This window comes from Platalea leucorodia (assembly GCF_965183815.1).
Source record: "Platalea leucorodia genome assembly, chromosome: 15".
Lineage (NCBI taxonomy): Eukaryota > Metazoa > Chordata > Aves > Pelecaniformes > Threskiornithidae > Platalea > Platalea leucorodia.
In genome coordinates this window covers 10475225-10500917 of record NC_138837.1, presented here as the reverse complement: position 1 = coordinate 10500917, position 25693 = coordinate 10475225, and the positions used below count along the sequence as shown (strand labels likewise).

The window sequence follows — 25693 nt, the reverse complement described above, 5'->3', positions numbered from 1 at the left end:
CAGATGTGCCTTCCCTAGTCTGTCTTTTCCCTGGGAGTTTGCTAGTATCTTGTTTAATTTGTCTGTCTTTACAGAACAAATCCACAGAACTTAGGTACATATGAATGGTTTCTTTATAAAATAAAGACTCCTGATTTTTTTAAAGATATCCTTAATCTTTACCCATCCACTAAGAAACTGCTAAAAGGTGTCTGTGTATGACTGACCCATATGTAGAGATGGGTGCAAGTCCAACAGCTCAAATCTAGACTGAACATCAGACTTCTCTGAGCTTGCAGGTGATCAGATTCATTTTGCACATTTTGCCCTGAACTACAGAAATACAGACTTAAGACCAGATCTGAATTTTTCCCATGGTGTAAGGCTGCAGCTTGGGCTGACCCCCCACTCCCAGCTATGGCTGCTGTTAAAACTAAACCCTCATGGGGAGGCAGTACTGGTTTTTGCTCCCTTCCTCCTCCACTTCTACGTGCAGCCCTAGGAACAGCACATCCACAGAGACAGATTGGTGCTGAGCATCTTCCCCCAGATGATGGCTGCATGTGGGTTGTGGTATCCCCCAGCCCTACACCTGCCGGGTGCCCCCAGCACCGGTGTCACTCTCGCTGTCCTCCCACAGTTGATGGGAGACTTGGGGAGGACAGCGTAGCCCACCCAGCTATGTACACCTCCACGCAGAGCCAGCGTGCAGAGGGACAACGACCCCCTCAGCCTGCAGCCATAGCTCGCTCAGTGCCGACAGCAGCCAGGGCTTTGTCTCTGCACTATTTTTGCTCTCTCCCTCTGAACCAAATGATTTTTAAAAAACCTTACTCTTCTGTCCGGCAAAAGCTCTTTTGCCCCATGTGTCCACCCTTTTTCTTTCCATATATATTTTTCCCAGTCCTCTCTGCAAAGGTTTTGTGTGTTTTCCCCCTGTCTTCGTCTATGTTGCCTTCTCAGTATGTGCACACTGTCATTTTGTTTGGATTTTTCCTTCTTTGCAGCCTCCTTGGCTGCTGTCCTTCCTTTCTGCTGTTTTCTGGTTCCTCTTTCTCAACTGTTCTCCTTGGCTGTTGTGACCAGCCTCTGCAGTTTCGTGCGCGTGGCTTGCTGCTTGCCCGGAGGTGCATGTGTGGGGTCCTCCGGCCGCGCTGCTTGGGCACCAGGAGAGCTCTATCCTGCACTGTGGGGGTGAGAAAAGGGGGAAGGAACTGAATTTTAAAATCTCTTCCCAACAAGAGGGAAGAAAACCATTTTGACTTCACTCTGATGTCTTGAGATTTGATCGCTTGTCCATTTTCAGATGAGGGTGGTGGCGGTTTTTTTCACTCTGTTTACAGTTGTGGCCTTTGAGGCCTCTTAGACAGACTCAGCTTGTCTGTAGCGAAGGGTCCTGGGGTTTTATATGCTATTCAGTAGTAGCAATAAGGGCAGAGCAGCAGCCAGCTTTGCTGTCACCTGGAGTCAGCCTGTCCTTTGCACCACAGAGCTTTGCGTGTATCTTTAGAGAAAATGGGAGAAGGACATGCCCGTGACGCTGCTAAATCTCTCTGGCACTACAGTGTCATCAAGATACATTGCAGATATCTTCAAGAGCAAGGTTGGAGGAGGGTTTTCTTCAGAGCCTGAGGGCATGATTCTTGGGAGCGGTGTGGTGCTAGGAGAGGCAATAATCCAAGCCTTTCCCCACTGCTCTTCAGAGTCATCTTTTTACCTCCTTCTCTGGGGACAGGAGAAGACAGCATCACCAGCAGGCACATCTCCACCCCTGAGTCTAGCTCTAGGTGAAGCCCTGCATGGAGTCTGCAAGGCAATGCTGGCAGCCGGAGGGGGATCTTGACTTTATTTTATGGTTCTGCTGGTGCTGTCAAGCACGGCTTTGTACACCCTATTTCAAGGGTGATTTATTGCAGGGATTAGGGGGGCTCTGGCTCTCCTTTTAGCACCTCCTGACATGGCCAAGGCTCCTGGATATGTGATGGGGGTTCATCTTGGAGCTGGGCTGCCTCCCATCCTCACCAGGGCTGCACCTCACCTTGCTTGTCACTGCCATGTGGATTTTAAAATCTGGATTAGGCCCCTGAAGGCTAAACAAGAGTTTGAATGGTCCATTTTCTAGCTGCCCAGCCTTGCTACCTCTTCTGCACAGAGCTAACATCATGCATTGCTTTTGCTGGACAAGGAGCGAGATTGCACTTAGTGAAGGTAGGACGACCGCTCCATGCAACAGGTCCAGTTGTGTGCCAGAGAAAGAGCCCACGTTTCGGGACACAGACATGGCTCCTTTGTTGGCCGTGGGAGGGAGGAAGGCCATGGCCAGCCTCTCTGAAGCCAACAGAAGAGTTAAATGAGAGTAGAATAATTACAACTAGGTCAGGGTGAATTATTCATAGAAAATAATTTATTCACCAATCTCAGTGTTGTTTCCCACAAGCAGCATTCCATCGTCCCAAATTTACTCACATTTGGGGATTATTCCCAGAGCAGTTCTTGTCCCAGAGGCTGCACAGGAACTGCTGATGGGGTGCTCTTAATAATTCAAATCCATCAGGGTGCCAGCTAGTTTTCCTGGTATTCATAGCTCAGTATGCTCCTCTTCCTGCTAACGTTTGGACAAATGTGTTAGTGTATAAAATTTACAGTGCAGATATTTCTGTTCAGTGCTCACTTTCTGGGTCAGGCTGGGAGCCAGCAGGAGACTTTTCATCCCTGCTTTTGACACCGGGGTGAATTTTCCCCCATTTCTCTAACACGTTCCCTGCCTATTCGTACATTATCCAAGAAGTTTTTAAGCAGAAGATCTGCAGAAACCAAATGCTGAAAGGGCATAAATTCTGTCAATTTTGTTTGACAGAAAGATTTGGTTTCTCATTAGCGATGTCTTTGTTTATTTGCAATTAAATCACTGCTAGAAGCTGAAGGGTGTCTGCACCCCTCCTGACCACACAAGTAACCAGAGCAAAAAGCGTTGCCTCCCTAACCCCAGCTGTAATCAGTTACTACCTCGTTATCTGCACAGACTTAATTAGGAGACTCTAGAGACAATATTGCACCTCCTGCCTCTGGGGCCTTTTCCTGCAGAAACATTAATGATCTCCCCTTGCTCTCACTTGCTCGGGAGGGGGATGCCTCTAAAACCACCTAATTAAAATCAAGAGCTGGAGGAGGGTTCCCCAAGCACAGCTGGGAAATCGGAGCGGGGACTCCATCTGCTGCCGGCTGCTTTTCCTCAAATGCTCTTGGAGGAAATTGGAGATGAGGGAAGAGGAGCAGCATGGGGAGCAGGGAAGGCCTTTCCTGTCAGGTCTGGGCACCTGGGAGGGATTTTTACCTTTTTTTCCTGTCCCCCAGTTATTAATTCACCTGAACGCCACTCATTTGTGGCTGGCAATTCCCAGGGCACCGCAGGTGATGCAAACTTTTTACTAGTGTGGGGAAGCATCAGGTCCCCTGCCACCTGCATCAGCATTGTATGTTTTCGTTCTGGGGTCTAGAAAGATGGAAAATTATCCAAACCAGATTTTTTTTTTTTTAATCAAATTTTTGCATTGTATTCCAAAGCATGAGGAACTGGTAAGACGTGGCTTTGAAGTGCAACTTCAGCCAGAAGAAACAGCAAAAATGCGAGGAGATGTTAATTTTACTTTAAGCTATGTACAGGCTAAACAACCGGTTCAGGATTTTTTTAACCATGGTGTTGCCCATGCTGTACAAAAAACACTGAGATTTTCTCTTCTATCATGGTTAGGCATGAAAATCAAAAGTTCTTGATTAATTTTTCAAAGAGCAATTTTGGGTCAATCAGAATATTTGACTTTGCGAAATTTTACCAGTTTCAATTGGATTCCAGTTCCTTTTGGTCCTATAGAAATGTAAATGAATTAAAATATAGGTAAAATTAGAAAGTAGCTTTGAAAGGATTGAAATTTCTTGCTTTACACATGTTGGAAGGAAACGTTTTTACGTTAAGGTTGTTTTGTAATACTGGGGGGGGGGTTAAGATTTCTTTTTGTTTGCGCTTTCAGTCTTTCAGTTGCGCTTTTGGCGCTAGGAAAACGCGCCAGACGACGTGCAGGGGAAGTTCAGGTGCTGAGTCCCTCCTCTGGGGCGGCTGTGCCAATATCTGGCTGACTCCTTGACTCCTGAGTGTCAACCACAGTGCAGGGACATGGTGCGAGCATGTCTCACCAAACTGCCTTCTCCCTTGCCTCCCCACACGGTGTGGTGGCAAAGCTATTTTGCATCAAAGATTAATCAATTCCTTTCTCCCAACTGCTTCACCTTCAGCAGGAGCTCTCCCAGAATTGGGGTATATCCATTTGAGCAACATATTTTCTCAATTTGCGCTTCTAAGAAAGCAGTTTTCACTGATGTCGGGATGGATCTGGGGTGCCTTGTAGCCAAAACCTGTTGGGCTTATCTGCGGCAGGTTATAAGGCACTTCTGTCCCATTTAATGGCTTTTTTGGCTAAAAAATGGGCAGCTGTTCTGCCCTGGTAGGTGCAACTTGCAACCCACCTTGAAATGCAAGTGCTCCTCAACCTGCTGCCAACAACCTTCCCCAGGGGAGGACGGGGAAATGCATCTCAATTTGCCACCCCGATAGAGAGGAGAGAGGGGAGACATCCCACCCAAGCCAGACCAAACCTCCCCTCTCCTGACATGAGCTGCTAGAGCCAGCGGTCACCCCAGCTAGGGGCCGTGAGATGTGTGAGGACCTGCACATGACCACACTCTCTGTTGGCTGATGGTTTATCAGATGGGAAATTGCAATGACCTAAAGGTGTCCGGGTTGACCTGTTTGACCAGTTTCCACATTGGGATGGAAAAAATGCTGTAGACCAGGCAGTGCTGAGGGTAGCATAGGGAGGAAGGAAGGGATATGGTCTGGGAAGAGACTCTGCTAGGTGGCTGTTTGCAGCACTCCTACTCAGCACTTGCACGTGAGTTTTGCTCAGCCAACCTTTCTGCAAGTGTGCAACTGCAAGTGTGCATTTCCTTAGAAAATCTCTCTCTAAATCCTTTATCCCTGATTAAAATTTAGGCGGAAAGACCTTCATACAGCATTGCTGCGTATAGCTGTGATGTGGCCTGTGTTCTGCATCCATTCCCTTTGGGAATTTGTTCTAGAAAGTCCGTTGTGGGGGACCCGGGATGTCTCAGTCCCAAAATGTTTTTTGGTGCTAGTTTTTGTGAGGATAAAGCTCTCCTGGGAGGAATTATTTCTCATCTGCTTGTTCTTTATTTCCATGCATTTTCTTTCTCTCTGCATCCCTTAACTCTCTCTCCCACTGAACTGGGATTCAGTGGGACTCTGTAAGTGGTAACTGTGGGCTCACGATGATATAATAATTTTGCTGTAATGTTTTGTGTGCTGAGGGCAGAAGTCTGAATTAAAATCCTGTTTCATTTGACACAAGTGAACAGAAAAAATTGTTGTGGTGTTGCCAGCATTTGATACTGTCATTGAGGTATAAAGGGAGGAGAGTCTTGGCTTTGATTTCCCTATCTCTGAGGCTTGTCAGACATGGAAGATAACCTCTGGGCATGCTTTAAGAAAGCCCTTTGAGATTACAATGGTTTGTCTCAGACTTTAGGAGACAGGGTAGGTTGTTACAGGAGTCTCTTGTCCCTGCAGCATGCAATGAGATCCGAAGATGTGTAATAAGATAAATAAGGAGGTCTTGGCTCCTCTGAATGTCAGCTCACTTCAGAAGCAGACTTTTTGCACTGGACCTGTGCCCTCTGTCTGCCCCCATCAGCACCAGCACGCGTCCCCCCCTGCGGGGGCACATTTTCTCTTTGGCTGGCAGAATGTACCAGAGCTGGAGTCTGTCGTCTCTCAGGGCACCAAAACGCCTAAGGCAGCTCAGTTTGTACCTGTGGGAAATTGCATGTTGGAGATTTCTCTAAGCAGGGACGTTAACCCAGTGATGGAAAGGGTGACCAAGTCTTCATTCACCAGTCTTGGCTTTGTTTTGGGTAGAGCATAGGAGTAGGAGTCAGGGCTCACACTGAGCGCTCTGCCCTGTTCTGCCTCTTGCCTCGCCTGAGACTCCAGGCAGGTCCTGGCTCTTGGCTACACTGCGTTTCCCTTCACCAGCAAAAAACTGCCCATAAGCAGTGGTGCTTCTACCGCACAGGTAAAGCAAGGAGGGTGAGCGAGGTTGCACGAGGCACCCCTGAGCCACTGCAGTCGTATCTGAAGTGAGGATTGCACCAGCAAAGCTGCATCGCTGAAAAATATTTACAGCCCTTACAGAGCCAAAGTGGGATCTGGCCCCTTCTGTTCATTCTCCACCGTGGCAGCTTACTGCCTCGGTGAGTCTGCAACCCACTGCTGACTGCGCTTAAATTTCTTTAGCAGCATGTTGGGCTGTTGTTAAACAAAGAGAAGGTTTTTGTACAGCGATAGGGATCAAAATAACAGCCTAAGCAGCTTTCAGATATGGATGAAATTCCCTCCTGAGCAAGGGGCCCAGGCCAAGCTAACACTGGGTTTTACAGGCTGCTGCAAGGCTCTGCTCAGACAGATTAACGCCCAGCGACTTCCTGGGGTTGCACGTACCCTTGGAGAACGGAAACACAGAGGCTTATCTGATATGGCTCCGGCGGAGGAAGTTTCTAAACAGCTTGTGAAAGCTGAGGAGCTGAGAAATCATTAGGTTGCCGAAGGAGAAGAAATCCATCCTTTATATGCGTTGCTAAGGTTATCAGCAAGGCTTGGAGAGTGCCTCTCCCCATCTGCATTTACACGCTGTGCCGCCAGCAGTGTTAAGGGAGCTACCGCCTTCCAGAGCAATCTCAGGTACTTCACTGCTTACAAGAATGATGAATTTTCCCTGTCAGAGGTGGTCCTGACTGATGATGGGGAAGGAGTTGCTACCAGGTCTGAAGACCCTGGAAGATACCGATCCTGAGGGATTATTCCATGTTTGGACTGAAAGAACATAACTGGGGGAAATTGTAGTCCTGCTCATGTTAATCCAGCCTCTTCCCCTATGGGTAAGGTCTGGATGGAGCTGTGTAGCTCATGGACTGGGAGGAAAGAAGACCTTCGGAGCTCCTGGGATGCCCACAGAGAAAGGAGGTAAGAGACAGAACCCAAGCATCTCCAATGAAAAGGACATTGCACACCTTTACCTATTAGCAGCCAGACCCAAACCCCCCCAGAGTACTTGAGCCGCACCGCAGGGCTCACCAGCCTTATGTCCAAGTGTGCTTCAGGCTGTGTATGAAATGCATCATCATGGGACCACTCTGGAGACTGCACAGCTCCTGTACAAAGCACTCACATGCCTCCTGTTGTCATTGTCACCAAAAGTGCCTTCCTCACATCCCACTCACTGGCAAGGCCACCCACACAGCTGGAAGAGGCACAGTCACTTTCTGGATGGAGCTGCATCCTCGGATGATGGATGGTCCCTGGTGCCCTGGCACTTGCAGTCAACCGTGCCAAGTCCCATTTGTTGTTATCACTTCTGTTGTAGAACCAGAATCTAGGTGAAGGTAGCTGGTGTAGGAAAGGATGGCAGAGGTGGCTTCGTGGTTTAGATCTTCTGAGCATTCTGCTTTGGCAGGGAGAGATGTGCCTCTCAGATGAGAAACTGAGAGTTTTTTTCCACTGGCAGGGGTGACGGGTACCAGCCGCATGTCTGGAGGCTGCAGGTAGGAACATAGCTGGAGACCATCAGGAGCAGGGTAACAGGCTGTGAAATGGGATGAGAGCATTCAAACTGGCTTCTCTTGGAAGAACTCTCTTTGTAGGATTGCGGTACAAATGCTGGCAAATCAATTATTTAACCACTAAAGCCATCATTACAGCTCAGACCTGCTCCTGAAAAGGAGTTGACATCTATATGGAGAAGATGCATTTTAGCTCAACACACAAAAGGTTAACACATATTTGTAACGTGGCTGTTTCCAAGGGCTTGCAGAGGGGGAGGGAAGGGGTGGTGGGGGGAGTAATCCTGACCCCCGTTCACAGCCACTGCCTTTCTCTCTCCAGCGCCTGGTGCGGATGAACATGCCGATCTCACCTGAAGATTTAACCGTCCACTTCACGTCCACGCTGATGGCCTTGATCCGCACTGCCCTAGAAATCAAACTCGCCTCAGGTGAGGGGGAGGTGATGTCTGACAGCAGGCGTGGGCTCAAACCCCAACTTGTCTGTTGGCTTGGTGTCCTCCCAAAAGAACCGAAATCCTGACCCAGGTGGAAATCTTATTTTCCTGTTGCCTGTCTGCCCTCTGCCAGCACCCAAGGACAAGGGAGCCTCAGGGACAGGCAACAGAGAGGGGTCCTGAGGCTCTGCCTTTGGCGTGGCCGCATCCTGGCATCCCTGTCAATGAGATATGGAGAGCTTTGGCCATTCCAGTTGGGAGCTCTCAGAGGGGAAGCCCTGTTCATGTGCTCATTGCTGTATAACAGAAATGAGAGTTTCCACACCTCTTTTCTTAACTATTTCAGTAAAAGGGAAAAACGGCCTTTCCTCTCCAATTGCTGTCTGCTGGCAGCAAAGCAGTGATTCTAAGTGCTGTGGACCGCATTCTGCCTTGAGATAAAATTTAATTATTTAAGTGTTTAATCAGGCATTTACTTGACTTCCCAATTAAACATTGCAAAGTAATAAAATACATTGGCCTTTTCTCTGGATCGTTACACTATTTAATCAGGATGGCTGGGGTCAAAATCAAGGCATGACTGGCCAAAGCACTTTTATACCTAATTTAAAAGCTAACAGGAGGTAACAATGCTCTTACGAGCAAAGGGCAGGGCAGGGTTAGGATGTTGTGCTTTTTCTAAGCAGTTTTAGGCCAGACTTCCAACCTCTCTGTGTTAATTCCCTGCCTCATATTTGGCTTAAACTTTGTCTTTGATGCTTTGGGTAGGCACTGCTGGAAGAAGATAAAACTTTGAGGTCACTGGGACTCCCCTATGGAGTGACAACGAGTATCAGACATTCATTTCTAAGGATGCATTTAGGAGTGCCTGGGATTTTAGAGGCCAGTGCCTTATTTTAGTAATAACCTCTAGATAAGGGTGCTGAGAGTTTGTATTATTTTAGGCTTCTAGTTACCTTCCAGCAATAGTAATTCAAACAGCCTTTTTCAACTGAAAAGGGCTCCTCCCACCCTTTTCTTTGGCCTTTCTGGAAGGAAACCAGAGAAGAGAGCTCAGCTGATAGCGCTGGATTCTTTCTAAAGTTTATATCTGCTGTGGGTTGTGAGTTTTTGACCTGTTTTGTTGTTATGTGCTTCGTTTGAATAGGTTTCGTGTGCTACATTTAATTGAGTCTTTAGTGGGAATAACAGGCCCTTAATAAACCCTCCCTAATGAGTTTCCATGTGGGAGTTCAAACCACCACGTAGCAGACTACCCAGAGCCTCCTCCCATTACTTTTCTCTTAGAAAAATAATCTCTGTCATTCAGATGAACTACTTAATTGCCTACTGTGCAGTGCATTCATTTGGGAGCTGGCCTGTTGGCTTACGTATACTTTAATCACTTTCCACTTGTGTATTAAGACCTCACTTTGGCCATTTGAATAATGCTGCTGTGTTCGGCTCTCTCTGTTTTACTTTGTGATACAGCTGCTGTTTGATGTTGCTGATACAGAACAGCATGCTTATGTCTCTTTGCCAAAGACTTCGGGAAGAGTTGTTGGTGGAGAAGGTTTATAATCAGTCATGGCATTGCTCATAGTCCAGCACCTCAGACCAGGTCCTTTGCATCACACCTGGGAGGTGCTGCTGCTTTCTGCTGACACTATCCAGCACCCCAAATGAGCAGGCACCTGCAGTTAGGTAGAATAAGTATGGGCTTAAGTTTAAGCCCCAAGTAACAGCAGAGGGTCAGCAGGTTGAAGTGATGATGGTCCTGCTGAGTTCACACACTTTTGTCATGGAGGAGGTCACTGATTCCCTTTGCAACATCTGCTGCAGCTGGCGCTGGCAGGCTGTTCTCAAGAAATGGGAGCGGGGGAAATGCCTTCTCCTGTGCTTGCTGTGCAAGTAGTGGTATTTGCTGACAGGACAAGGATTTCCACTCCTCTTCATGTGCCTCTTTCTCTCCTCTCCCTTTCTGCAGGGGGTGTTAAACAGCACCAGTGTGATGCTGAGTTGAGAAAGGAGATCTCGCTGGTTTGGCCCAATCTGTCCCAGAAGACTCTGGATTTGCTGGTGCCTCCTCATAAACGTAAGTGGTTCATCAGCAAGCACCCAACCCATTCCAGGCACCCAAGAAGCCCAGAGTAGGTTTCTCCCTCCCTGCCTGCTCTGTCCCTAGCCTCATCTAGGTGCACGGTCGTCTAGAGGACGCAGCAAAGAAACTGAGTGCAGTTCAGCTTCTAGGTATCCTCTCCGCAGGATTCACAGCCCTCACCTCCACACCATGGTCACATAATGAGTAGCGAAGCTGAGGTCACGTCTAGGCATGTATTTCATTATGATACAGTAGATTTCCTGTACTTAGGAAAAAGAAAAAAAAAAAACGGTGCCAAGAAGGGACGGATGCCCTGTGTGCCTCTTCCAGAGCTTTTTCATAGATTTGTCTGCCTCCAGCCTGTGTCTTAGAGGACAGGAGAGCAATTTCTACCATCTGGGCTCCAGAAAACCAGGAGAAGAAAATTAAAGTTTGCAGAGAACTTACAGAATCAGAAGTGAGGTATTTTGGGGCTAAAGGCCTTTGTGATATTTGATATGTCCTGGGCAAACGTGCTGAGAAAATGGAAAGTTTGCCATTATCTTGACTGGCCCAGATGAGGGCTCTGGATTCCTGATAAATGAGAAAGAGTGCAGAGCAACAAAGGCATTGTTAATTAAGAAAAACGAGGGAGCTGACGAGGTGCAAATCAGTGGGTACTGACTGGTTAAGTCTTTTCCTTCCCTCCTCTCTCGATGCCTATATATCTGCTGTTTTAGCTCTGTGCTCTACGGTAAGTGCTCCATTGCCGTGCAGGAAAGGGCTCGTAGCATAGCTGTGAGGGTGAAAAAGACATCTGGAAAAATGAAATACTCTTTAAATGTATATTAGCCCATTATGCCCCGGTTGACTGTAATTCAAAGAAATAGGAATAAGGCTTCTTTGTTGATAAAAAGCTGGCTGTGGATCTGGTATTAATTTAGCAATTCTTCTGTCGGCAATGCTTACAATGCCACAGAGTTTTCCTGCCTGTCTTTTTTCTACACAGTCTCTGTGAATGTTTGCCACAGAGAGCTAGAGACAGGGGCCATCCTCCTCACGTGAAAGGCAGCAACAGGCAAAGATCTGAAGAAGTCTGTTGTAACCTTTTCTTGGTCTTTGTTTCTTTCCCCCATTTTTCTGTGTCTGTTTTGCCTCATTATTCTAATGTGGCCTCTTCTTTGTCCTTGTTTTTCATGCCCATTTGTTGGTATTTCTTGCTCTCTTTGACTTATTCTTCTCCTGATCCTTTCCCGTTCCTCACCTGAATGTCTGTGCTGTGTTTCACCATCCTCTGACAGCTGATGAGATGACTGTGGGGAAGGTCTACGCAGCACTGATGATATTCGACTTCTACAAGCAGAATAAGAACAGCAGGGAACAAGTCCACCAGCCGCCCGGAGGCCTGTGCCAGGTACTCAGCCAAAAGGTGTCCTTCTTGGTCCTCCCTCTTGGGCAGCCTCATCTCCAGTGTTGGGCAGCTCTCATGAGAGTCACTGGTACATTTCATCCAGAAAGTCTGGATGCTTCTCCAGGCAGGATTTGAAAATGCTGTCTCAGAAATGGAAACCTCTCCTGAAAGTCTCTCTCTCTCAAAAAATAAAAACAAAAAAAATTGTTGCAGTTGCCTTTTCCAGTAGGTCTGGAAAGATCTTTTCCAAAAAATGTCAAGTGACATTTGGCAGTCTAAGTCCTATTTTGAGAAGCGGCCTAGGGACTGGGAAACACCAAAAGATTTCTTTGGGACACCAAAGAACTATTGAAAGCTATTGATAGTTTGGCTATAAAATGTTTAAGTTACTTTTGAAAATGGGAATTATTCAAAATCATTTTGGCTCTAATAGATTTGAAGATTTTTATGATTTCTTGAAAATATTTCCACACAGCTCACTTGGGATTAAAACCCCAATGGTTTCCGATAGGACAAATACCGAGTGATTTCAGGATGATCATCCAGCTGATCTCCAGCATGGCCTGTCTGTCTGTCTCACAGATGGGAGGCTACAGCAGACCCAGTGTCACAACGAGCCACCCGAATTGCACAGCCCCTTTGGTTATGTCAGTGTATGAAACCCCTGCTGTGCTCTGAGAAGGAAGGGGGATTGCAGCACAACTTTGGTTTGTGCAAAGCCGAGGGCAGCAAGTGTCCTTCAGAGCCTCTTACAGCTATGGGAAGGCTGGAGTGTGCTTTCTGCTGGGCTGATCTCTCAGGGTGACAAAGTGGACTTTTTATTAACTAGGAAAAGCACTGCAGCCCATCCTCTCCATAAACAGCTCTGTCTCCGACAACCTTTCCTTGTGCTTTGCAGCCTGGACCAGTGTCGCTCTTCCACCCCCTGAAGGCCACTTTGGAGCAAACCCAGCCTGCAGCATTCAACAACGCAAAGGCATTCCTTCGCCAGAAAAGCTCAGCCTCGCTCAACAACGGCGGCGCGTTGTGAGTATCCCATCCCCTCCCCACCAAAGCTGTAATGCAGAGAAGGGGCACACTGGGTGTATGCATCAACCCCAACTACTGCTGGTTCACTTGCTCTGGAGGTGGGGCAGCACAGCTGGTGACACCAAGACCAGCAGCCCCTTCACGCCATGGCTGGGACAATTTCCCACCGGTGGCTACCAAAATGCCTCCGCGTGGCTCTGCTTCCCACTGCTGCCTCAGGTGCAGTTATCCATGTGGTGGTAGCATTGGGTTCTCCAGAGCTGCATGTTTTCTTAATGGTCTCCTCTGAATCTTCATTGGAGAGCTTTCCACTGTAGCCAGTTGTAAGTGTGAGTTTGCACACAGGAGTTTGGGATCATTGCAAAGCAACCAAACAAACCCTGACCCACCACTCACCACTGCAGTGAGTTCTTGGGAGTCAAAAGGATCTTGGGAACAAAGTCATCCCTCAAGCTCATTTGGTAACAGCAAGAGCTTCTTGAGACTTTCCAGGACAGAATCTGGCTCTTTGGGCAAAATAATACCTCCACAGAGAGTTTACCGAACAGTTATAGTAACAGTGATCCCTAAGCAGTTCTCCATTTCCTGCTCTTACTCAGGTGACTTTCCTCTGGGTCACAAGCACTATGGATTTTTAGTGATAGACATTTAAAGTTTAAATGTCCCAAATAAACCCGATGGGAAAACCAACATCAGACTCAACAGCGAAACCCAGGGCCACCTGTACCACTGTGCATTCAGTGAATGTACTTTAGCATGGCTACAGACGGGTTTGGCTAATATCTAACTGGTCTTGCATACATAATTTGCCTGAACTCTAAATTCTTCATTCTTCTTCATCAGAACTTAAGCTGCAGAAGTTGTTTTTCTTTGTGACTGAAAAAAAATGCGATATCTGGTTTGATTTCCTTGTTGCTCATGGGATCTTCAGGCTGCCTAGGAAGTGGCCCTGGCAAAACCCAGGGAGCCTTATAGCTTCACCAGCAGCTGTGCCTATCCTGCAACTAGTTTCACAAGTGATACCTCAAAGGGTATCTGAGTGGTTTACCTTCATCACAATAAGGTCAGCAAAATCTCTTTGCAAGAGAGTTAATATTTTTTCCTCTTTTCCTTCTGACAGACCAGCCCCAGAAGGTGGGATCAAAGAGTCCAGTTCTTGGGGGACCCAACGCACCCAGGACGTGTTTTATGAAACCAGGACACCAGCTTTTGAACGAGGCCACTCAGAAGAAATCCCCATTGAACGGGTGAGCAAACAGGGTGAAGGCGTGAAGATGGGTGAGGTGCAGTAGACGGTAGATCTGTCCCTTGAGACAAGCCCTGTTCTGTCTCTTACAACCCCAAGTTTGCTTGAACATTATGGAGAAAAAATAAATCTGGTAGCTTCTACAGTCTGATAGTTGTACATGTGGACATGCTTTTAATGGAATTATGTGTCTGCTGTGATAGGTTACTTAAGCTTATCTCTTCCTAGTTGTTCCATTGTCCCAATCCCATTGTCATCAGTGTTCAAACTCAGATGAGGGGTTTCACAGGTCACAGCTGGGGCTCATTGCCATGGCTGGTGAAAGAGCTTGGCCCACTGTTGTCCTTGTTGAAGACAGCACTGTAGACAAAGTAACCTGGGCACTCCACAGCTCTTAATTTACTCTCTTTCCCATACTGGCATCTCTTCACAATTAAATAAAACTTAGCAGAAGCCTGCTCGGATGATGGCTTCAAAGCTGATATTCATGTTCTTGCTAGTGAAACCATTTCTTGTTTCAATCAGGTGGTAGAAATGAGGGAAATCAGCCCCACACTTGCCAATGGAGAGCACCAACCCGGCCTGGAGAGCCAGGGGCGGGCGGCTTCCATGCCACGCCTGGCTGCTGAAACTCAGGTGAGTGAGAGAGCCTTTGCTGGTGGTGGGAGACTGAGAGTGGGTCAGGAACTCAGTATCTTCTCTCTGATTGCTGTGTTGTTGGAAGTTGCTTATGAATATTTGTTTTAAAAGATGTTTGCTGAACCTGGAGACAGGTAACCAGCCTTTGTGCTTGGATAACAGGTATTCATGTGTAGACACAGCGCTGTCCCCAGTTTTACTCATCCCTGGTTGCAGCAAAAAGCAACCCAGAGAAATCCCTCTGTCTGGGTAGCTAACTGATGACTGCCTACCCAAGAGTGTCTATTCTGATTAACTGGGGACAATACTGTTTGCCACGCTGTATTCCTGGAAGGTGTATGTTTCCCATTGACAGTTGCATGCCGTCTATCCAGCCAGCCAGCCAAGGCATGCTCCTGTGCCCTAGCCATAAAGAAAGTTGGAGATGTGCTGTGATTCTCTTTGATGAATGTAGTAGGTACAGAAAATACCAGGGATCCTGTGCCTGGAAGGCTGCATTGAGACACTAAGCATCGTCCCTGCTTTTTGTTCGCTTCCCACAGTATTTAGCATATACTGTATTGTGACTTTGGACAGTAAAATGTTGTTGAGGATTTCCCTTGTTTAACTTCTTGTAAAGAAATCTCATCACTAGAGTTGACTTTTACAGCAACTTGTGGATGCTGCTTAGCACGTAGGATGTCATGGTTTTCACAGGTCATTTTTGGGCATTTCACATGTTCATTGCTAGCTTGTTGTCCACGATGCTCTCCAGCCACCGTCCTGCCTTCTGTGTGTCAGAACGTCTCGCCACTCATAGTCGTGTCTCTCTCATTCAAAGGGCCTGATTCATGCAGTCAGGAGCGAGAAGCCCACGGTTGTGAGCTGTTTCCATTGCTCTCCATGGGAAGCAGAATGTGAAAGATGTGCTGCACCCTGAAACTAAAAGCCTGTGTATTGCACACACAGCAATAGCTCCAACAGATAAAATCTTTTTGCTAATGTGCTCAGACTGGCACAAGCTACACTTCATCGGCTAGCAAATTTCCCAGCTGACTTCAGAAACTGAAGTCTTTGTATGAGAGCTGGGATTCTCTGTGTTATCAGGAACACTACTCAACATGCTTAATAAAAGAAACAGACCCTAAAGGAAACTCATACTCCCTCCCTTCCCCCTTCCCAGAACAAAGTTGTCCTTTATTCTAGGTGACAAGTAGCATCTTTCCTTCCAAGGCAATGCAGTTGGCAGCAGCAATGCCAGCAGCACGAGCCTTTCCTTGGGAAACTCCTTTCCATTGCGGTCAGACATTTGCAGAAGTGAGGGTCTCTCGCAGAAGCACGGTACGTGTTCCCCAGGGCACAGCTGCCCCACGTGAACGCGGTCTAATCTTGTTATGAATCAGGCCCGTAATATCTGAGTGGATCTAACCTCATTTAATAATACAATGTTTTGGTGGTTGTAGCTTCACCTGAATAACTGATGTACTTTCTGTGTGTGTCTTCCCCTTCCATGCCCTCCACCCTACCTCTCACGTGCTGCTTCTGCTCCCCCCAAACTTTGAGTTCTTTTTAACTCTTATTTGCAATGCTTTCTGTTTCTGGATGTCTCCCTTTCTGTTTGCCTATCATTCTTCTGTCTTTTTATGTTCCACTTTTTAAAAAAAAAAACTTCCCGTGTTTTCAATCTCACCTCCTCCCTCCCTCTTTGCTGTCCTCCTCCCCCATCACCTCCCCTCCCTTGTTGTCATCGTGTCTGCTGCACATCTGCCGTGATGTCTGACAATGGCTGTACTGTGGGGCTGCTTCAAATAATGTCTCTCATCTTGTCCGAATTGTTTGCAGAGGAGCAAAGCACGGTCACCTGGGAGTTACCTAGCAGTATGTAGTTTGCACTAAGTTGTATCCTATTAAATTCATGTTAAGAAATAATTAACCTTCCTTAACCCTTTACTTTTTTCCCTTCTCATTTGGAGTCCAATGTTGCACCGACGCAGCTGCTATCTCTTTCTACTTTGCTGCAGTTCCCTTGATCCACAATTGCACGCCGCACGCTGTAATAGCAGGGACTTTTTGTTTGTTTGTTTTGCTTATTTATTTGTTTTTGTATGCCTTGTTGCACAGGAATTTAGGAAGTGAAAACAATTGGTTTGGTAATGAAGAAGCAATTAGTAACTCTCTGAAGGGTTATGGTATAGTCTCCCGAGGCTTGTGGGGAGTCTGTGCATGCCCCGTTAACGTAACGAGAGCATTGTCAGGATTTATGGAAAGGGTGTTCATTGCTTTGCCACTTCCCATTAGTGTCAGTGGGGACTTCTGTCCCTGGAATAAGCACAGAATCAGGTCCAAAGTCCAAAGAGAAATGTTCATTTCTTATGTATTTGGATGGCTTTTTGTTGGAAAATCTGTTGTCTTCTTCCTGGCAGCTCCTAAATGGATTTTGGAAATCTGGATAAGTGTTTTTAGTGGGAAGTATTTTCACTTTTCACTTTTTTGCCCATATCAGTCAATTCTTGAATCTGACTGTCCGGTTTATGGACCTCTCTGCCCTCCTTCATCTTCAGGCTCAACAGGAAGCAAGGAGGACGAACATGAAGCTCTTCACTATAATTTCTTGCCCATAGACAGGGCACACGCAAGAGATGCAGGAGGAGACAAATGCAGCACAACACGGTCCCACTAACTGACCTGGTGCAGCCCCTGGGGACGCACCAATGCCGCAGGCTATGCTGTGCTCCCCCACCCCAGCAGCGTCTGCCTTGTGTCTCTGACAAACCTTCCAGCTTTAGCATTCCACCTTGCCCTCCAGTGGGGAGCACCAAAATTTGGGGAACTGCCTAGCAAGAGAAAGAGCAGCAAACAAAAATTCAGCCCAGACTGCACCTTTGCATGCAAGATAACCTGCCCGCCACAGCCCGCTGGGAGGGAGAGTGGTTCTTTCCACTCAAAACAATGAGCAGAGCTGCGAAACAACTGGCTTTGCATTGTGTAAATATCACGGGGCAGCAGAGATCTGAATTTCAGGGTAAGCAAACAAAGTAGCATAGACAGTAAAAATAATACACGGCTCTTTGGAAAGGTTACAGTGAACAAAGTAAATGTTCTGGAAGAACTGTTGTTGGAGGCACATATTGGATGGTGAATTCAAACAACTGCAAGAGCTGAGGGACTGGAGGACATCCTGAGCTCCCTCCTTGTCAGGCTGAACTGCCGTGCTCCAAGGTCTTTCCTCTGCCATGCAGCTTTGATGCAGTGGTAGACCCAGGGAAGCCTCCAGAGGGTGGATGAAGCCCTGTCTCCCCCGCAGAGCTAGCTGGAGGCCAGCAGAGTAAAAGAGAAGGACACATGGGAATTGTCCTCGTTTTCTGAGCTTTATACCTGGTGATTGGGCAGTAGGGAAGGGAAAGGCTGTGAGAATAGCTGTCCTGCAGTCCACTTGTCTGTGTAAGGTTTTGAACCTAAAGGGAATGGAACAGAGTCTGGAGCTGCCACTGGCACAGGGACCAGCAATGCCCAAGGGAGGCTGCGTTACTGCGCTCAGTGTCCAGATGTTTGGCCACAAATGATTTGAAAACAGCAATAGCAAACCCAAGTAGTCATTTTTGGAGATGTCCTGGTAGAACTGCAGGACATATGTGCTATCCTGCTTGCCCCAGCCACAAGGGCTTCAAGGAGCAGGACAAGAAGAGAGGTTTAAATGTTTGATGGGAGTTGCCTTCAGTTGCAGGGAGATAGAACTAATTACTAGCTGGCTTGGCCTTTACCTTGCCCACTTATTATTCCTGATTTTTCTCCCTTTCTATGTGATGCCCAGCAACGCTTTCATGCTTTCCTCTTTGGAGATGCTTCAGGATGACCACAGGCCCTGAAGCAGCTTTGGGTGAAACTAGTCTTGGAGAACTATCTTTGTGAGATGCTTGGCTACTGTGCTGCCCTGTGCCCCTGCTAATCTACTGTTGACTCCTGTGACGCTGTGTTTGGTGTGAAGTGCTGCATATCGCTCTGCGCCCACGGTACCTGTGGATTGGCACTCTGCTAAAAGTAAAGCCCATTTCAACAAATGGAGATCACATTTGCTCCTCAAATTTAGCACTAAATCTACCATTCCACAAGTCCTTCTGCCCATTCCAGTTATATCCAATTAACCACTTTTCTCCTTCCCCTCCTTGCCCCTTTCTCTTACTGTAAAACCCTCCCCATGCTGGGAACCAAGCAGCTGAGCACGGTGCAGCACCTGCCCTCACCCTGCTCTGTGTCCCTCCATCTGCCTTGCAGCCCATTCCGGACACGAGCCCCATGAAGCGCTCCGTCTCCACGCTGACTCCACAGCGTCCTCACGCCATGCACCTCTATGAATACTCCTTGGAGCGCATGCCGCCGGAGCAAGGGCATCACCACCATCACCACCGCTGCCACCGGCGGAAAGAGAAGAAGCAGAAGTCCTTGGACAGGTCCCCCCATCAGCTGGCCGATGGAGAAGCCAGTAAGTGCTTTGCAAACAAGGATTTGTCCCTTGTCCTCCTCCCTTCAGAATGCACAGCGGTCATCTGGTGTGATTTGAAGTCCCGTCTGCATGGAAGAACCTCCCTGCCCCACACTTGGGAGTTCCTCCCGTGTGGGTGACTCTCAACCAATGTTCTTCTTTCAGTGGCCCAGTCTGGTGAGTCTTCTTCCAAGGACAAGAAGCAGGAGCGCGGCCGGTCCCAAGAGAGGAAGCAGCACTCTTCCTCCTCCTCTGAAAAGCAGCGCTTCTACTCCTGTGACCGCTACGGCAGCCGGGACCGTTCTCAGCCCAAGTCTGCCGATCAGAGCAGGCCCACTTCACCCAACGGAGGGCCAGAGCAAGGTCCACACAGACAGGTGAGGAGATGCACGGTGGGAAAAGAGTCCTAAGGTCTTCCAGGGGTGTGCACACCTTTTCTATGTTTTGCTTAAAATAAAGGAGACAGAACAGGAAAGGCTGGGCAGTAGGAGGTAAAGCATTTGAGGTCCTGCTTGGTGCTTCACATCCAAGACAGGGATTGGAAATGTCACTTGATGGCTCTTCCATAGCCACCTACAGAGTGAGTGAGTGACTCAAGGCATCTCGCAAAGACTCCACTGCCAAGGACACTCTTGCTCATGGTTTCAGCAGAGCAGCCTGGGAGACCTGAGAACTGGCAGCTCTTGATGCTGATGGAGAAAGTGTACCTGAGCCAAGGCAGGCTGGTAGTGTGGTGTGGGACCTGGGCAACTGAGCTGAACTGTTCCCCTGCCAGCTGTGCTAATCTAGCAACTACTGCTGCCCTGTGCACAAACGTTTGGTGGTTGCCAAAGAAATCCTTGCCATTGCGGTACAAGCCAATGTAATACAGTATAGGGACTCCAGGCAGCCAGAGCTGGGATTTCAGCAGGCTTTGCTCATATTAGCAGGATTTTCCAGCTGCTGTTGTGTGGGCTTCAGAGCTGTCCCATATTGTGGAACAGGTTAATTTTCTGAAAATTGAGGAAAAAGTCCTTTTTCCCTAGTGTCAAATCAATCTTCAAACGTGCTCTCTAGCTGGGAGAAGAAATCATGGTAAAGGAGAGGGGGAATGAAGGACAAGGCAGGCCCTGGGTGGAAGGGAGAAGAGCTCAGCCCCAGGCCACCATGATCCCTGCAAACATCTCCAAGTAATGCACAGCCGCTGTGCTGAGAGGGAGGCTCTGGCCACTCTCCAAAATCTCCCTAAATTTGCAGCCTGCTGGAGGTGTGTGACCCGCTGGGTGTCTCAGGAGGGGTGAACAATGCTGTCAGCCGTGAGCCCTGCACAACGTCAGCTCCTGGGGAGCAGGAGGAAATCCTGCATTCAGCATGAGTTAGAACCCAGGGGAAGGATTTAAATGAAGAGGCTCTGTAGTGTCTCACTAGATGCAAAATGAAGCAGCTTTCTATCTTCTTACCCTGTCCTGTGCCTTTCTCTCCCTGCGTGGTCCCTAGCAGCATCGAGGCTGCAGCCTCAGAGGCTGTGTGCTGCAGTGAGTGCTCGGGGGATGCTGCCCCACAGCTCTGGGGACACCCAGGCCATGGGACACGTCTTGCATGGTCGGTGTGACATCGATGTAAAGGTCTGATGCACCCAGGGCTGTGTACAGCCATAGCGAGAGAGAGCTGCAGCCCAGCAGGTCTTTTCCTTCTCTGGTTGCTGCAGTCCCTGACTGGCCTTCATCTAGTTTTTGAGATGAGGTTTTTCTTTCGATTTTTTAATTTCTCCCTCTGCTTTGAGAGGCAGGAAGATGGCACTGATTTTTAGCACAGTGCCTCTCCTTTCTTGCATGCTCAGCTTAACAGATCTTTAAATATCACGTCTGTTTTAATTGAAGAATGAAACCTTCCCATAGTTAATAGACATTCAGTATTAGAGCATCAGCTGCCTTGTATAGACCTGTTCTCCCAGTTCCAGTGAAGTCTGTATTGTTCCCCACACCCTGTGTGGGTTTAGTAAGGTGGGGAAGAGAAAGCCTGTTGTTTCGATGTCCGTGTATTTTATCCACTCACATGTTATCTACTTCAAGTGGAGCTGCTAATACATCCCCTGGTTGGCTCTGGGGGAAAAAAAAGATTAAAAAAATAGCCAAACCAGTATATCACTTCTGTCCCAATGAGCTGAAGAGCCCTTGTCTTAACAAGGTGTCTGCAAGAAGCTCTGTCAGTCCGTTTCCTGCGTTATTTTGGTTCGATAACAAGGTTAATTCCCAAGTATTTTCTTTGTTAGTCAGTCCCTCTCCTTGGGAGACGCAGCTTTTCCCAGGAGCCCTGGCCCAGCACATTTCACCAGGTCCCCAGAGGCCCCTGCATATACCAAAAAGAGAGGCTGGCTTGAGCTTCACCCTGCCAACAAGGTGGCTCCATTCCAGCTAGAGTCAAGCCAAAAATTACGACACATTTAGTTCAAAAAAAAGTTCTTTGGAGGTTTTTTTACTGCAAAAAGAGGAGACAAAAAAACAAGCTATGAACATTTCATTGTGGGTCAGCTCACAATGCTTTGTTTGACCCACATAGAAATGTTACGCATCTTCTGTGAATTTTTTCACTGTTTCCTTTTCAGTGCAGGTGAATTGTTAAATATAAATCCCATTTCACGATGAATCTGGGAAAAGCATTTTTTAAATGAGATGAAACTTCTTGGAATTTCGAAATGTTTCAGCAGGAAGGAGCTTGTTGGACATTTTGAAGAAAGACCTCATCATTTTTTTACAATCAGGATAATTTCCTGAGTTGGTTCTGGATAAAAAAAGTTTAGAAATCTTGCAAAAACAGTTTTAGACAGCTCAATACTTATCAAAACAATTTAGTTCTGCTTTCTTTCGTAAGCATTGCAATTTTGAGGTGCTCAGCCTCAGGCCCTTGGAAAAAGCTGGGCATCTTCCCCTAGATGTTGGGACATTGTAGGTCACCAGGTGGTGGTCACCATCTCCATCTCCATGGGGAGGCAGGTGATGGGAGGCAGCTCGGCCATGGAGCAGGTGCCTGGGATGGGAATATGGGTCCGTAGAAGGGAGTAAGGCAGTAATGTGGGGAAGCCAGAGAAGGGAGAGGGTGAAAATGAAAGAAGATAAAGGCAAAGACTTGGTTTCCAGGCTGGGAAAGACGTGAGTCATTGGTCCAGCAGCACAAGCAGCAAATGCCATTATCGGTCCCCAATACTTGCAGAGAGCAGGGCTGCAGTGAGGGACACCCAGGTTGCTCTGCACCCCCACGTAATGCCAGTATTGCCTCTTCTTCTGACAGACATGGCATGGCTCATGGTAACCGCTGCTAAAATAGCCTCTACATCCAGCTGCTGGGCTGATAGCCTCCAGCACTGCTGGGCTTGCCCTCAAAACTGTGCTGGAAAACCCAGGCAGAGCAGAACAAGCATTGATTGATAGCCCAACAAGCAACAACCTGATGTTTTTATAGGGAGGAAAAGCCGCTCTTTAAAAATTAAAGGTCTGGTCTCAAAATGTTAGGTCACGAAAGGCTAAGGGATTTTTAAAACACTCTCACAGGGCTATCTATGTATTGCCCTCGAGAATGTAAACAGAAATGCCAAAACAAGGACCCGTTCCTCTCACTCACAGCATTTTTTAACTTACTGTAGCTTAGTTCACTCCCACATGTCACTATTAGTAACTCAGAAAGCTGCCAGACTTTTCTACCACTCAAAAAATCAAATGTGTAATATTACAGAGGAGAAGGTGAACATGTTTTTCTTTAAGGAACCCTCTTGTTAAAGTTAAAGCTCATCCAAGCAGCTTTTTGTTGTTGTTTTTTCAGAAACTGGTTATTTAATCAAAATGCATTTCATTCCCAAGACTACAAAAAAATAGTCTGCCCCCAAATTCTCCTTCCACGTAATCCAATTTTGATCACAGAAATGCTCCCAACATCAGCAGTCACAACTGTAGAGTGAAGTTCTGCAAAAATCCACCCCAAAGCAGAGCGTGCTGTTTTGCAAAATAGTATTTGCAAAAAAATACCGTAGGTTTTTGAGCCGTTCCCGCCTAGTTCAGGTAAGGCGCATGTCGAGCCTGTGTATGATGTGGATGCCTTCCCTCCTGACAGTGTCCCCTTCTGTTGGAGACGTCTGCCAGTTTGCGTCCTACCGATGCTCTGATCATTTCTGTTCTTATTTACCTCTTGCAGAACTTTAGTTCTCCAGCTCTTTACTTCTTGTGTTGAATTATTTCTTGAGAACCTCCTCCCCCTAACTGTGCTTGTCTAAACTCTCTCTTTTTTGCTTTTCTTTCCTCTTGTGACTTGTCTCTCCCTCCTGTTGCTTCTCCTTCTGTTTTATACCTGCCTGCCTTTGTGTTTGTCTGGTGTTTCCCTTTTTTATTTTTTGATTTGCTTTGTTCCAATTTTTATGTAGGGCAGTGGTTCAGTTAATGGGAGCCCCTTGCTGTCGACATCTGGTGCTAGTACCCCATGCCGGGGTCGGAGGCAGCTCCCACAGACTCCACTAACCCCACGCCCCAGCATCACTTACAAGACCGCTAACTCCTCGCCCGTGCACTTCACCAGTTTCCAAACCGGCCTGCCCACTTTCTCCCCGGGACGCCTGAGCCGTGGCTTGTCCGAGCACAACGCGCTGCTGCGCGGGGACCAGCAGCCGCCCCCGGCAGCGGTGGCCCGCATCGGCTCCGACCCCTACCTGGGACACCGTGATGACACTGACAGCCCCTACCGCGCGGTGCCAGAGGACACCCTCACCTTCGAGGAGGCGGTGGCCACCAACTCGGGACGGTCCTCAAGGACTTCTTACGTCTCCTCCTTGACCTCCCAGTCTCACCAAATCCGCAGGGTGCCCAACGGCTACCATTACACGCTGGGTCTCAACACGGGCCCTGGGACTGGCACCAGAGGACGTAGTTACTACCATGAAGCTGATGAGGATGACTGGTGCTAGCGGCATGGCAAAACCTTTCAAGGTGTGCGTGTTTAAAATCGATGAGTTTTATCATCTGGAAGGCTGTGCGCTGCGATGCGCGCGGTGCCCAGGGTCAGAGGGGGCCCGCGGGGCAGCCCCCGCCATGAGAACTGCTCTGCCGCCAGGTCCGGAGACGCTCCCGCAGCCTCTTTCCTCTCTTTTTCTTTATTTTTTTTTTTCTTTTTTTTTTTTCCCCCCACTAGACAAATCGAGGAAGAAGGCTCCCTCCTTAGGGGGAAGGCAGTGGGGGGAGCACATCTCTCTCTACCCCTCTCGCCCGCCTCCCTACTGCCTTGTCTAGTTCAAAGACACGCACCAGATGCCAAATCTGCGACACACGCGAGAAGCCAAGAGAAGAGCAGTCCTCACCTTCAATGGCGGAAAAAGCAGACTGTCGATCCTTTTAGAGATTGGCGCAGTTTTTGTTGGGCTATTTCTTAATTTATTATTATACTTTTTCCCCCGTCAGGGTGGGAGTTGGGGGTTGCAAATGGACACACATGAACAAAGACCGCATCTGCGTTTTATCTTGCTCACTGCTAAGAAGGAAGAGATCTACCCAAGAAACTGGGAGAGGAGAAACACTGACCAGAACAAAGGACAGTCCACTGGGACTTGATGTTCAGCCACAGCAATCCTTTTCGGCGGAGCCAGTGACATGCCCCCAAGCTGACCGAGCGTTCCGGCAGCCGGGACTCTGCTCTGACACCGCTGCCGTGTGGATCTCTTTTATTTTACTCACCGCGTCGGGTCCTTCACACTGACATATGATAAAGCCACAAGAGAACTACTTTGTAAGGACTGTTTCCTTGCTGCTGAGACTTTTCTTTCCGTCCCTCTCTCCTGTCGACCGCAACATGCCCTCACTGTTTTGTCTTGTTTACAATATAAGCTTGATTTAGCAAAAAACAACTAAAAAAAAAAAAAGAAACCAGGAAAAAAAAAAAGAGGAAAAAGCATAGGGGTGAGAAAAAGAAATGTTATTGGTTTTATATCAAGCTATTAGATAGAACTTTAACTTTTCATTGTGTGCATTTTTGTAAATTGTACAGTAAAAAAAAAAAAAAAAGAAAAAAATACTCTTTATGTAGAGAATTAGTCCAATTGTCATTCCAGGTCCCACTGTTTCTACCGAATGCTCCAGTTGTTCACTACTAAGTGCCTAACCTTTGAAATCTTTCACAGAGACGATGCAACCTCTTGCTTCGATGCATCAGGCCTTGGGCGAGCACGGGGAGGGGCAGGAGGGGAGGGAGGGCAGAGCCGGGAGGAGCTGCTCGTCTCGGAGGTTCCGCGGTGCACACAACGCCCCGCGTCGCATTACTGGACAGTGTATTCGAGTACCAGGTTGGAAGCTTACAGTGGGGAAGGCAAACATGCTTTGGGGTTGGTTTGGGTTTTGTTGGCCTTTTTTTTTTTTTTTATTCTTTCTTTTTTTTTTTATATGCTTTTATTGATGGGAGGGGAGTGATTGCAGCAAACAAAACCAGCCTTCTTTCATTGACTAGTGTTTAGGTCCTGCAGGAGAGATGCAGGTGGAAAAGTACAGCACCTGCAGAGATGCTCTTGCAGGAGAAAAAGTATCTTTCACACTGCATGTCAAGTCGCAGTTGGGCTGCGAGAGCTCTGGCCATGTTCCACGGTGCACAACTTGTGCTAAGGGCAGTTGGAGAGGGTCTTGTTTTTATTGCCTGTTAAGAGAAAGTTAAAAAAAAAAAAAAGCAAAACCTCTAACTCTGATTCTCAGGGATGAGATTTCTGTGTTCTTGCAATGACTTTTACGTTGGACGATTTCTT

General features: G+C 47.6%; 1 protein-coding gene across 1 annotated transcript in view; it reads left to right on the top strand.

Moving 5' to 3' along the window:
- The window catches only part of CACNA1B (calcium voltage-gated channel subunit alpha1 B), a gene marked incomplete at both ends in the record, with an annotated part of 300136 nt that extends 276261 nt beyond the window's left edge, over window positions 1-23875 (top strand). The window contains 10 exons of the mRNA XM_082327143.1: window positions 7991-8099; window positions 10072-10179; window positions 11466-11578; window positions 12474-12601; window positions 13725-13851; window positions 14376-14486; window positions 16311-16346; window positions 18741-18948; window positions 19114-19325; window positions 23339-23875. Coding sequence (XP_082183269.1) covers window positions 7991-8099; window positions 10072-10179; window positions 11466-11578; window positions 12474-12601; window positions 13725-13851; window positions 14376-14486; window positions 16311-16346; window positions 18741-18948; window positions 19114-19325; window positions 23339-23875 — 1689 coding nt within the window. The remainder of the gene's footprint in view (window positions 1-7990; window positions 8100-10071; window positions 10180-11465; window positions 11579-12473; window positions 12602-13724; window positions 13852-14375; window positions 14487-16310; window positions 16347-18740; window positions 18949-19113; window positions 19326-23338) is intronic.
- Window positions 23876-25693: the final 1818 nt, after the last annotated feature.